Source organism: Seriola dumerili, unplaced genomic scaffold (genome assembly GCF_002260705.1).
Source record: "Seriola dumerili isolate Sdu_G_001 unplaced genomic scaffold, Sdu_1.0 BDQW01000138.1, whole genome shotgun sequence".
Taxonomy (NCBI): Eukaryota; Metazoa; Chordata; class Actinopteri; order Carangiformes; family Carangidae; genus Seriola; species Seriola dumerili.
In genome coordinates, this window is record NW_019174393.1 from 5,824,034 (window position 1) to 5,836,959 (window position 12,926).

Here is a 12,926-nt window from a genome sequence, read left to right on the forward strand (position 1 = left end):
AATGCCGTGATAAAAGGAGCTGAAGATGGGACTGGCAGGAGAGGTGCTTTGCATGCACACTAATAAGAGCCCCATCCACCACACCCCGCTCCAAGGGCAAAATTTCTGAAAAACGGTTATTAGGTATAACGTAGAGGCAAACCAGACAAACAAGCATCCTATGGTGGTACATATGAAACCTGTAGCATCGTGCATTATTGTGTGGCTGTGGTGAAAAGTTTCAATGAGCACAGTTAAGATGGTTTTTCGTGCAAAACACCAAAAAAAAGCATTTCCCATTTAAAAACGTCTCACTACCACACGATACAAGTGTATTCGTAAGAGTGCTAAATTCGATAGAAGCAGGCGTTCACAAACATCAATAAAACTCATCAGTATAGATAAGTCATAACGTCATACTAATAGCGCGCACATCAGCTCGGCGTGAGAAAATGGGAATATTCTGCTGTTATCTACTGTGAACAGCGACATCCGGATTCGGGTTGATGTGTGTTGAGACCCAGCGGGAAAGATCCCTGACATCAATGGTTCCATAGCCGGAAATAATAGGAGTAATATTCATAGTTCATTAGCTGGTGGTCTGTCACTCATTGGGGTATGTGAGATGTCTGCTTATTTAAGATTTAGTATCAATTGTGGGCTCATTGTGACTTATTTGGTGACAACGTTCAGAAATCTTAGTTCATAGCATCAGCTGTACACATAGGAGAGGAGCTGAGGGCGGGGAAAAGTTAGAGAGAGAGAAGAGAAGAATACAGGAGGGAGACTAGACAGTCCAGACAACACAAAAACACAAGAGAGAAAATCTCTAACATTTTCCACTTGAAGAACTAATGAGGCAGCGAATGTGAGAGGAGCATGAGGGAGACGGAGCCACGGAGAGGGAGAGGAATAAGAGACGGACTCGCGAAGACGAGAGGTAGTACTTGTGGGTTTCTCAAAAATGCGCAGCAACTAGATCGTGCACAGAAAGACCTGATTGAGAATATAGAAGAGTATTCCTAATAAACATACCATCTCAGCTATTGTAACTACTGTACCCGCATCAACTGCCGAGCTCAAAAACTTGATGGAAGGAGCTGGAGAGCCAGATGATACGGGTTAGGTTTGACCACCTAGAGCTTAGTCACAGTGCTAAACAGTCACTTAACTTTTTCTATCTGCACGGTGAAAGCTTACAAGGCGACAGCAGGGGCAAAAAAAAAGTCTAAAAAACGTCAATAGTATAGTAGGGCAAAAATAAAGTCATAAAAACGTCATATATAGTAAGGCCAAAAAAATGTTCGATAAAAACGTCATAGTATAGTAAGGCAAAAAAAAAAAGTCATAAAAACGTCACAGTAATAGTAAGGCAAAAAAAAAAGTATAAAACGTCATAGTTATTATAAGCAAGAAAAGTCATAAAAACTCATAGTATAATAAGTCATTAAACGTCAACTGTAGTAAGGCAAAAAAAATGTTCATAAAAACGTCATGTATAAGTAGGCAAAAAAAAATGTCAATAAAAACGTCATATGTATAGTAAGGCAAAAAAAAAGTCATAAAAACGTCATAGTATAGTAAGGCAAAAAAGTCATAAAACGTACAGTATAGTAAGGCAAAAAAAATGTCATAAAACGTCTAAGTATAGTAAGGCAAAAAAAATGTCAAAAAAACGTCATAGTAATAGTAAGGCAAAAAAAAAGTCATAAACGTCATAGTATAGTAAGGCCAAAAAAAAAGTCATAAAAACGTCATAGTATAGTAAGGCAAAAAAATGTATAAAAACGTCATAGTATAGTAGGCAAAAAAAAAAAGTCATAAAACGTCAATAGTATAGTAAGGCAAAAAAAACATGTCATAAAACGTTCATAGTATAGTAAGGCAAAAAAAGTATATAAAACGTCATAGTATAGTAAGGCAAAAAAAATGTCATAAAAACGTCACATGTAATAGTAAGGCTCAAAAAAGGTCCATAAAAAACGTCATAGTATAGTAACGGCAAAAAAAGTGTCATAAAAACGTCATAATATAGTAAGGCAAAAAAAAAAGTCATAAAAACGTCATAGTATAGTAAGGCAAAAAAAATGTCATAAAACGTTCACATTTGTAAGCCACTGTACTATGACGTTTTTTTGAGATTTTGAATGTGTTTCTATACTGTGATGTTTTTATGCCTTAGTATACATTGACGTTCTTATAACATTTTTATGCATTACTATACTAGGACTATATGATGTTTTTATACCTTACTATACTATGACATTTTTATGACTCATTAAACTATGACATTTTTATGACTTTTTTTTTTTTTTGCCTTACTATACTATGACGTTTTTATTACTTTTTTTTTGCCTTACTATACTATGATGTTTTTATGACTTTTTTTTGCCTTACTATACTATGACGTTTTTATGACATTTTTTTTGCCTTACTATACTGTGACATTTTTATGACTTTTTTTTTGCCTTACTTTACTATGACATTTTTATGACTTTTTTTTTGCCTTACTATACTATGACGTTTTTATGACTTTTTTTTTGCCTTACTATACTATGACGTTTTTATGACTTTTTTTTTGCCTTACTATACTATGACGTTTTTATGACTTTTTTTTTGCCTTACTATACTATGACGTTTTTATGACTTTTTTTTTGCCTTACTATACTATGACGTTTTTATGACTTTTTTTTTGCCTTACTATACTATGACGTTTTTATGACTTTTTTTTTGCCTTACTATACTATGACGTTTTTATGACTTTTTTTTTGCCTTACTATACTATGACGTTTTTATGACTTTTTTTTTGCCTTACTATACTATGACGTTTTTATGACATTTTTTTTGCCTTACTATACTATGACATTTTTATGACTTTTTTTTGCCTTACTATACTATGACGTTTTTATGACACTTTTTTTGCCTTACTATACTGTGAGGTTTTTATAACTTTTTTTTTTGCCTTACTATACTATGACGTTTTTTTATGACTTTTTTTTTGCCTTACTATACTATGACGTTTTTATGACTTTTTTTTTTTTGCCTTACTATACTATGACGTTTTTATGACATTTTTTTTTGCCTTACTATACTATGACTTTTTTATGACTTTTTTTTTGCCATACTATACTATGACGTTTTTATGACATTTTTTTTGCCTTACTATAGTATGACGTTTTATGACTTATTATACTATGACGTTTTTATGATGTTTTATGACTTACAATACTATGACGTTTTTATGACTTTTTTGTTTTTTGCCTTACTATACTATGACATTTTTATGACATTTTTTTTTGCCATACTATACTATGACGTTTTTATGACATTTTTTTTGCCTTACTATAGTATAACGTTTTATGACTTATTATACTATGACGTTTTTATGATGTTTTATGACTTACAATACTATGACGTTTTTATGACTTTTTTGTTTTTTGCCTTACTATACTATGACATTTTTATGACTGATGTTTTTTTATGCGTTACTATACTGTATGTCTTTATGTATTTTATACTTTTTTACACTGTGGTGTTTTTCATACCTTACTGTACAATGACCCCAAGACTTATGAACCCCAGTTGATCTAGGGGAAAGGAGAGTAACATAAAATCAGATGATGAATTTGAGGAGACACAAGGTTCAAAATCTCAAAGTTTTAATGCCAACCTGAAACACAATGTCAAGGAGAGGGCAGCCCAAAATAGACAAAATAATTTTAGTTAGAACAAAAAAAAACAAACATGGAAAGACTGGATTAAAACAAAATGTCAGCTCTCCCCTACAGGCTTCTTGGCTTCTTCTTAGTCTAAAACTTACACAAATTTACCGTACAAATAGTAATGGCGGGCACAAAACATGCATTCACAAATCACACAGGCAGGCAGCATGGTAGAGAGAGGGTGAAATGCAGCTCCTAGGTCCTTTATGTAGCCCAGGTGACTACTCCGCTGCAGTTCCACCAATAAGAAGGGAGGATCCAGGGGTGAGGCCTGCAGCACCTGAGGAGCACAACAGATTACATCCTTATCCACAACCTACAGTTACATTAACTTATGGGGGGATGTAACACCTTACTGTACTATGACGTTTTTATGACTTATTTTTGCCTTAGTTTAAATGACATTCTTATAACGTTTTTATGCCTTACCATACTATGACGTTTTTGACTTTTTTTTTGCTTTACTATATTATGACGTTTTTTATGCCTTATTATACTATGATGTTTTTATGTCTTAGTATACAATGACGTTCTTATAACGTTTTTATGCCTTACTATACCATGACGTATTTTATGGTATGACCCCAAATTGGTCTAGGCGAAAGGGGAGTAATATAAAATTAGATGAAGAATTTAAGGAGACACATGGTTCAAAATCTCAAAGGTTTATTGCCAACCTGACCCACAATGTAATGTCAAGGAGAGCCAAGGCCAAAATAAACAGAATAATCCTACTAAGAACAAAAAAAACATGAATCTGAAACTAACAAAAGAAAAGGTCACAATACTGCCCTTCCAGACAGTCTCAAAAAACAGGAGAAAAACTGAATTATAACAAAATAGCTCTCCCCTACAGGCTTCTTGGCTTCTTTTTAGTCTAAAACTTACACAAATTTACCGTACAAAAAGTAGTGGCAGGCACAGAACATGCATTCACAAAACACACAGGCAGGCAGCATGGTAGAGAGAGGGTGAAATGCAGCTCCTCAGTCCTTTATGTAGCCTCGGTGACTAATCAGCTGCAGTTCCACCAATAAGAAGGGAGGATCCAGGGGTGAGGCCTGCAGCACCTGAGGAGCAGAAGAGATTACATCCTTATTCACAACCCACAACTACATTCATCTATTGGGGGGGGTAACACCTTGGTATACAATGATGTTTTAAAGACGTTTTTATTCCTTACTATACTATTACGTATTTTATGACATTTTTTATGCCTTACTATACTATGACGTTTTTTATGCCTTGCCTTACTATAAAGGGACATCTTTGTAAGTTATCACCACATACTGCCAATTAGTGGAATTGTGTGAAACCAACGTTGCCTACAGACAGCTTTGATGATGCAAGTGCTATCAGGACTCCCAGGCAGCAAAGCTGCTCCCATCCTCTCCACCACACACATTACGAGTGGTCAAAAACACCACAGGGTACCTTTAACAGTTGTCTCATTTGAGTTGGTCCCAATGAAGTATTGCCATTTTATAACTAGCCCTAGCTTTGAGATATTAAATACTTGTGTCCCACATTCTATCATGAATTTGTTTGTGTGGCCTTTCTTCATGCCTCATCCACAGCGTCAAAAAGTCTCTGTAAACCTGTCAACCTCCCATTAACCCCAGACAGCTTTAAAATAGTTGCACTAACCCACTCTGCACTTCTCTCCTCCACTGACGCATCAGCTGGCACAGCCGCACGTGTCTGAGAGGACCTGGTATAGAGTTACGGTGGCTGCTATATCAGTGTGCTTGCACCAAATTTAAGTCCACTTGCATACTGTGAGTCATGGAAGAAAGACATGGTGATGGAGGAGAATCAGTGGCTTTGGAAGAATGTGCTCACCTACTAAAGTTAGAGCGAGATGTGAGACAGTGAGGAAAGATAGTGAGAGACAGAGGAAGACAAAAGATAGAAAAAGAGGACATGCAGTATTTGTGTTCACACTCCTCCTGTGTCTGTGTTTTCGCAGAGCTTGTGTGTGGTCCTGTGTCTACTGAGATGATGGACGATGGCATGTGTACACACAATCTGCTGACTCTGCTACCGTTACATTAACCATTAATTGCCTTTTTCCTCTCCCTGCCCGCCCGTGTGTGTGGTGTGTAGTCAATGGCTTGTGGTGTGCAGCAGGGCAAAGATACTGCAGGATTCACTTAATATTCCTGCCACCTGCCAGCCATAATCTCCATCCTGCAGCACCTCTGAAGCCCCTGTGCTATAAAATACTGTTGTTTTGTTTCTCTGCCCACAAGTATCAGTTTCTCCACACCCTCTCATTATCATTTTTATGTTGTGTGTGTGTGTGTTATCTGAGCACATCTGCTTGTAAATCTCCCTCAACATCCACTTAACTTACCCTTATGAGTGTGAGCGTGTCTGATATGACTCTGTTCTTTGATCAGCAACGGCATGTTAGTGTAATCTGAAGCTGAAGCTTCAAAACGGCATTGACATACATGATCCTAACCGTATGATTGACTTTTATAATTCTGTTTATTAACGTGAGTGAAAAAAAAACTTGCCAGTGGTGTGAAAATATCTCGTTTCCAAGCAGCTGATTCATTGTTAGTAATCTAGACGCCAACGTAACTCTCATATTTATAGGTAAAAACAACTGAAATGCTGCCACAAGCTATCTCACTTCATTGGCAGAATGTTTCATGACTTAAGGTGAAAAACATTTGAAATTTGAACATGAGTCTGGTTTGTGAAGATGCTTTTGCAGAGTGATGTTTTGTAAAGTTACTGTGCCATATTCATCTTACTGGGCGTGTTGTTGCCATGTAGGAGTTGCTATATAAATGTGGCCTACTCTAGCTTGAGTTTTGCTGTATTGCAGTAATGCTGCTGTTCCACGCTGTTGCCAGGGCGATGACTTTACTGCCATGTTGTTGCCATGGTTTTTGCTTTGGTTTTGGAGTGTTATTTCATTTCCTTGTTGCAGTGCGGCTACTCTGTCATCGTTGTGGTTTTGCCTTGCTGCTTTGTTGTTTTTTGGTGTTGCCAAGCAGGCCCACTTTGACCTCTATGTGACCTCTGCCCCTGTAGGTCATCATGCCCCCCTCCAGCCGCTGGTCACTGGGCCACATTTACACCCCTCACCGGCCTCCTCTCCACCCTTCTCTTCCTCCCCCTCGACTCTTCCATCTTCCTCACAAAGCTCAGTCACAGGTCCTCCACGCTTTTCCTTCTCTTATCCTTTATTTCCATATGACTTTTCTTTTAGTCAAGGAGAAAGCGCCGTATGTAAGTGCTTCCATTTTATTCTGTCGCTCGACTCTGCATCCCTTGTGTGTCCTGTTTGCAGTGAATATTTGTGTGTCATTCTTCAATTACTACCTCTATCTCCATATCAACAGTTAGTAGCATTGCTATTAAAGCAGACAAATGTGACACTACAGCCAGTCTTGCAAAACCAACCCACTTCATGTCTTTATGACTAATACAGCACAGAATGCAATACCTCAGTCAGTTTTTATGTGCCCCACTGCACTGATACACAACTCCTGACTGGGGATATACTGCCTCCTTAAAGATGCACATTTAGGTGGTACTTCAAAACTGGATAACTGTTTATGAAAAAACGTATAACCACCACAATCCATTAAATCCCTTTTTGAATGTTGACCCACATCTTCATCTCACAAACAAGGCAGCTGAATTCATCGAAAGAGGACTGCACTACCAGAGCATACACAGTGTGCCAGGAAATGACTCTAATGTGCAATAGACTTCCATTGCATATGGCGTGTTTTGTATCATCTTTGGTCACTGAGGTTTCTGTAGTTTGAAGGTTTGCAGAGCCAAATCACACAGTGGATGTCTGCAGCTTTACTTCAAGTAAAGCTTATGTTCAAACCCTTCTGCAGAAAATCAAAACAGGCTGTTGATATAGAACTTATTTTGAAGGCAGACATAATTCTGTCAGTGGCTTCATGTGTGGGTGATGAATTTGCTCCTGGTTTTGCCCTGGCAGAGTTCTTTACTAAGCATGATGATGTTGTGGTGCTGTGGAATCGAAAGTGTGTCTGTGCGCCTGTCCTTAATCCTGCAACCCATAACAAGATTATGAGGTCGTTGCCCAAGTGTGCGTGTGTGTGAGAGAGGATAGAGAACTGGATTAATACTATAGGTAGTATAGTATTGTTAGTGTAGCAGTGTGTTGAGAGAAGATAAGAGAAAACATTGTACTGCAGAACTCTGTTTACTCCAATAACACTCAGACATCCATCTGTTTAATGCGTCTTTCGCTTCTCCTTTAAATTGAGACTGCATTTTGCTATATTTGATGTACACTTTATATATATATGAGGGGGGATATTCATGGTAACTGTGATATTTAAACCAGGATATTTAAAAAAGTAAATATTGACCTTGTGTTAATAATACACATATGACAATATTGGGATGGCAGACGTCAGGCCTTGTGGGTCTTCTGTTTATCAGTTCATCTGGTTGCTATCCATTAAGTGCAATTGTTCTTTTTGTACAGTTATGATTTCAGACTCTCTCTTCAGCTCCTTACCCTAACATTTGACTCAAGTAAAAAGTTGATGGATTTAAGATTTGAATTTAAACAGGGAGTGCAAGAACAAATTTAGTGTTCTACTTCTACTGCATCTCTCACAGTCAAGTCTCCCCTTCCCCCATTCATCTGAAAATAAACCAATAGATTGGAGGAATAGCACCCTCGGCAACAAAACCCAGCTGCTTGATTGGTTGCCGTGGGCTGCTTTTTGAAAGCAATGTAGATTGTTTGGTTTGTTTCTCAGCTTTGAAGCCACAATAGCTTCACAGTGGCAGCAACAGACAGTCCCCTGTTCTTTGAACTCGAAACTGCTCGGATGTTCACAAAGTGATTGCTGCATATTCAGTACATTATAAAAGCAATCATACAGGACCAGCAGGATCTTGTATATAGAAATGTATAGATATTTAAAATTAAAAGGAAATTCTTTGTAATGTCAGACTAGGTTTTGGTTCATGTTCTCTGCTTCCTCATCTTTATCTTATCTCCCTTTCACATCTGAGTTCTTTTCCATTACATTACTTTGTAAGCATCACATCCTCCATCCGCTCATCATATCACTCTTTTTAACCGACTTTATTAGCATGAAACTGTATCTGAAAATTGCCACTAAAGTGCGCAAAATGTAAATTTTCAAAACCAGGAAACAGCCGTTGGCATCCAAACTATGTCATGATGAATTGTTGGGTCTGAAAACATGCAAAATATGAGTATGCAGGTCACTGAAAATAATTTGTATCATTGTCCCACTCTTCCTTTTTCCCCTTTCCCTCCTTCTCCATGTCTTTCTGTGACAGATGGAGCAACCGTCCATGGACCAGAAGGGCCACGCCAACGTGCCGTGGATTGTGGAGCCGGGTCAGGAGGCCAAAAGAGGAGTCAACACCAAGTACGAGACCACTATTTTCTAACATACACCCGCCTTGTCCACTCCTGTGTGTGTGTGCCTTTCAGAGGTTTCCCTGTACCGGGGCCCTGCCCCGGAGTTGGGCTCAAGCGACGCACGCCGCCGCGTCACCTCACCGGCTGAAAAATAAAAAACAAAACATCCCGCCCCGCCCCCGTTAGACGAGCCTGTCCACTGCATGATGACATTTGGCACTGCGCTGTCTCTCTTTCTCCTTGTCTCTTCTTCTCTTTCGTTTCTGCTCTCCCCCTCTTTGGCCCGGGCCCCATCCTGCCTGCAGGGCTGGCGCATGGCCTTTGAACCCAGGTCTGTGGTGCACTTCTGTCTCCACCTGTAGGGGGAATGGTCAACTCAGTTATTCCACTTCCTGTTTGTCGGTCTGTCAGCGGTCAACCAGTGGGTTGTTCTGCTTTTTGTTTCTGCTTCCTGGTGATGGGTGTAACCGTTTGGCTTCGTCTCTCTCCTTTTTTATCCTCCAACTGCCTCCATCCCTCGCTTTTATCTACATTTCAGCCCCTCTGTCCAGCTGCCCCCTGACAACTTGAATGAGATTAGAAACCAGAATACTGCTAAGAGCCGAAACAGTGTTTTAGCTGTCTGTTGAGCCCAGTGTGGGAGCTGACAATGTTGAGGGCTGTTGTCTAAACATGACAACTGGAGGAAAGGTTCAGACTTTTTAAACATTTTTTAATCAAAGAGGAGAGGTGATGTAGCACAGTCTAACTTTGACTCAAACTGGTTCATCCAGCAGGCTACTAGAATGTATTTCAACTTTTTGATTCTTTATATCAGATTATTTTTTTGAAAATACTAACAAACTTGTGAATTTCTTTGACAAACAACTTTAAACTTGACCTGTGACACAGGAAGATATAGGTGATTTTTTTGCTTTTATAGCACCTTTTTCAGCACGTGTGTATATGTTTAGAATTATTTTAACCACATGGATTTTTCCCTGGCCATAAATCTAATTTTATTTGGGGGAAGAAAATATTGTATGTAAAAGGTTTAGCATGTGGCTTGTGAGACGCATGGTGGCCATTTTGGATTTGCTGAGCAGGGGGGCCGGTGGAGAGGCGGGGTGTGAGGGCTCTCTCGATAAGTGATGTCATCTCATTGCAGGGCAATGCCGGACGCTCATGTCTATTACTGTGGAATGCAAAGAATGTAGCCAGCCCTAAACACGGACCTTGTCACACATACAATGCAAAAAGGACTACAAAGGACTACAAACATGGATGCCACTCCACAGTGTTTAAGGTTGACTACAAAAATTTTAACATCATTCATCCACATGATGCTTGACACAGTAAACATTGGACCAACAGACACTTGCACACACACACACTAACAGGACTGCATCTTGACAGACGACGATCTGCTCTGAATGTACACTTATTTGAAAGCAGCCTCAACTTTCTGCAACTACAGCAGGATCTGTTTTATGCAGCCAGATGGGAGGCATGACCTTTGAACTTTTGGGAGGTTACAGGGCATCTGTTGGTAACAGACAATGGGCTCAGTAAAGGCACCACTGGGCATGTGTCAATGTTGGAATGGGCATGGGTTCGAGGACATCTGGCTGGCTCTTTCGGTCTTTTTATTTTCTTTAAAGTCAGAAAATAATACAGAGATATATGCACAAGCGTGTACATGTGATTGGACTAGCTGCAACACGCTTAAGCTGCAACAGGTGTGTCCTGATGACTCGTGTGTCATAATGGATGATGAACCTATGTGAACAAAACTGCATCTGATGTTTAAAAAAAAAAAAAAGTATTCTATTCGTATTGCCCGACATTTTAATGTTTAATATGAGAGTATTATATTACCATGATGATTATGATTATTCTTGTGCAATTCTTGTCTACTGTTGTCTTAATGTTACATTATTTTTCTATGACATGCTGAAATGAAAACCTTGGGCTTGAGAATGATGGCCATCCTTTAAAAAATCTCAAACTAGATGATCATACTTATACACAGAGAGTGAATGTTGCAGGTGGCTAGCTAACTCTTGTCAGGTCAACCCTCCATCATTTCTCATGGGGCTCTACTCTTATCTAGCAGATGTACTATTTTAAACGCAGTATTACTGTATTATTTGGATGAGACATTATCCAATTATAAAATGTACATAGATATTTTGCCAACTCATTGTTCATACATGTAATGTAAAAGAGAAAAGAATAAAGGATTTACAGTACATGGCACTGGAAACAAGGTACCAAAATAATGGTTGGAAATAAAAAATTTAAAAAAACAAGTGGTAGATTGTAGAGATTGTATTTTGAGTGAAAACTGAAATGGGTTATTTGGTGACATCACTGCTGACCAACTAATGTACATAGGCTTGGGCTTCCAGCACACTGATTTTTGTAATTTTGGCCATTATTTATATCCTTGTAAAGCACATGGAATAAAATATGACTTGTACAACCATTATTTATCCTTGAGATGATGTTGTCTAAAGTTATTTTCTTTTCACAGCAACTACATAGAAAGGTGTTTTATATTACATTTTGACTACAGTATACTACTATATAATACTATTTAGGGAATCCAAGCAACTTTGAATGGATAATTACATATTACTACAACTTGTCTTGTTTTTGTACTTGCCAAAGTAATAGCCGGAATTTGGGAACATGTCAACTTCAGTTCAAATGAGGCAAGAAAAGAAGGCAGTCAGCTGCAACTAACGATTAATCTGCCAAATAGTTTTCCTATAAAATGTCAGAAAATAGTGAATATCAAATGTTAAAAAGTTTAAAACACAAAGATATTCATTTTACGTACAATATAATCACTTATTGAACACAAAAACAATTGCAGCAAATACACCAAGTTTGCAAACTGTGATGCATGTTTCCACTATTGTTTTCTAATTGTCTGATTGCTGGTAGGTACGATCAGATTACTGTCAGAAAGCCAAAACTAATATTAATGTTTTTAGTTACTGGACTATCTTTTTAATAGAGACTTAAAGTTTTGTTCTTTAGTACATACTGATCTTGGGGTCAAACAAAACAGGATCATGCATTGGCAATGTGTTCTCTTCTTAAACAGCTGCACTGATGTAATATATATAGGTAATTCAACAAAATCTATTGACATCTGAGGTCAACTACAAGCCATAAAGTAATGATTGCAATCCAAGCCATCTCATGTCAAACTAACCTTACACACAACAGTGTATGTAAAGTAGCAGTGAGAGTCACACACCTCATGTTAAATTTGGTACCTTGCTGTGACGGCAGTAACTCCAGAGCTCACCCTCCATCACTGCCCCAGACCCAGCTCCTTGGACAGCACCTTAACATTGAGACAGAGACAAGAAGGTCATTTTTCTTCTGCACACTCCAAATCATTAAGAATCCAATGTCAAAGAATTGTTCGTATACTAATTGATAAACTATGCTGTAAACTCGAAGGATTTCTTCCTGGACTGAGGAGAAACTAACAAATACATTTTCACAGACCGTTTTTGGCATTCAGCCTGGTTAACAAATCTGTAGGGTATTGAGCTCAGATTCCCTTCTTACTCTTTCCCTTGATGTTGTTTTTGCCATGTGGGGACTTCCCTCACATCAGACCCTTGTGTGTAATTCACACCCTCAGGGTGTGAGAGTTATTAAGGTCACAGGGCAATCATGTCAGTCATTAGTGACGCACAAATGGAAGTGAAAATTGTCGTGAAACCACTGCTGCTGAGACTGTATTGTAAGAAGATGAGAACTGAAGTCAGGGTCCCATCTCCACTCTGGTTAGGGAGGGTCGTACTTTTACT

At 38.4% G+C, this 12,926-nt stretch overlaps 1 protein-coding gene across 2 annotated transcripts in view; it reads left to right on the forward strand.

Moving 5' to 3' along the window:
• anks1b (ankyrin repeat and sterile alpha motif domain containing 1B) overlaps positions 1-11,578 on the forward strand; it is a 228,075-nt gene extending 216,497 nt beyond the window's left edge. Inside the window, exons 11-12 of one of the 2 annotated variants that reach the window (XM_022749063.1) lie at positions 9,027-9,118; positions 10,259-11,578. In XM_022749063.1, the coding sequence (XP_022604784.1) occupies positions 9,027-9,118; positions 10,259-10,307 (141 nt within the window). In that variant the 3' untranslated portion in view covers positions 10,308-11,578. Of the gene's footprint in view, positions 1-9,026 lie in introns of both variants that reach the window. The other variant, XM_022749064.1, reaches the window with a different exon arrangement.
• Positions 11,579-12,926: the final 1,348 nt, after the last annotated feature.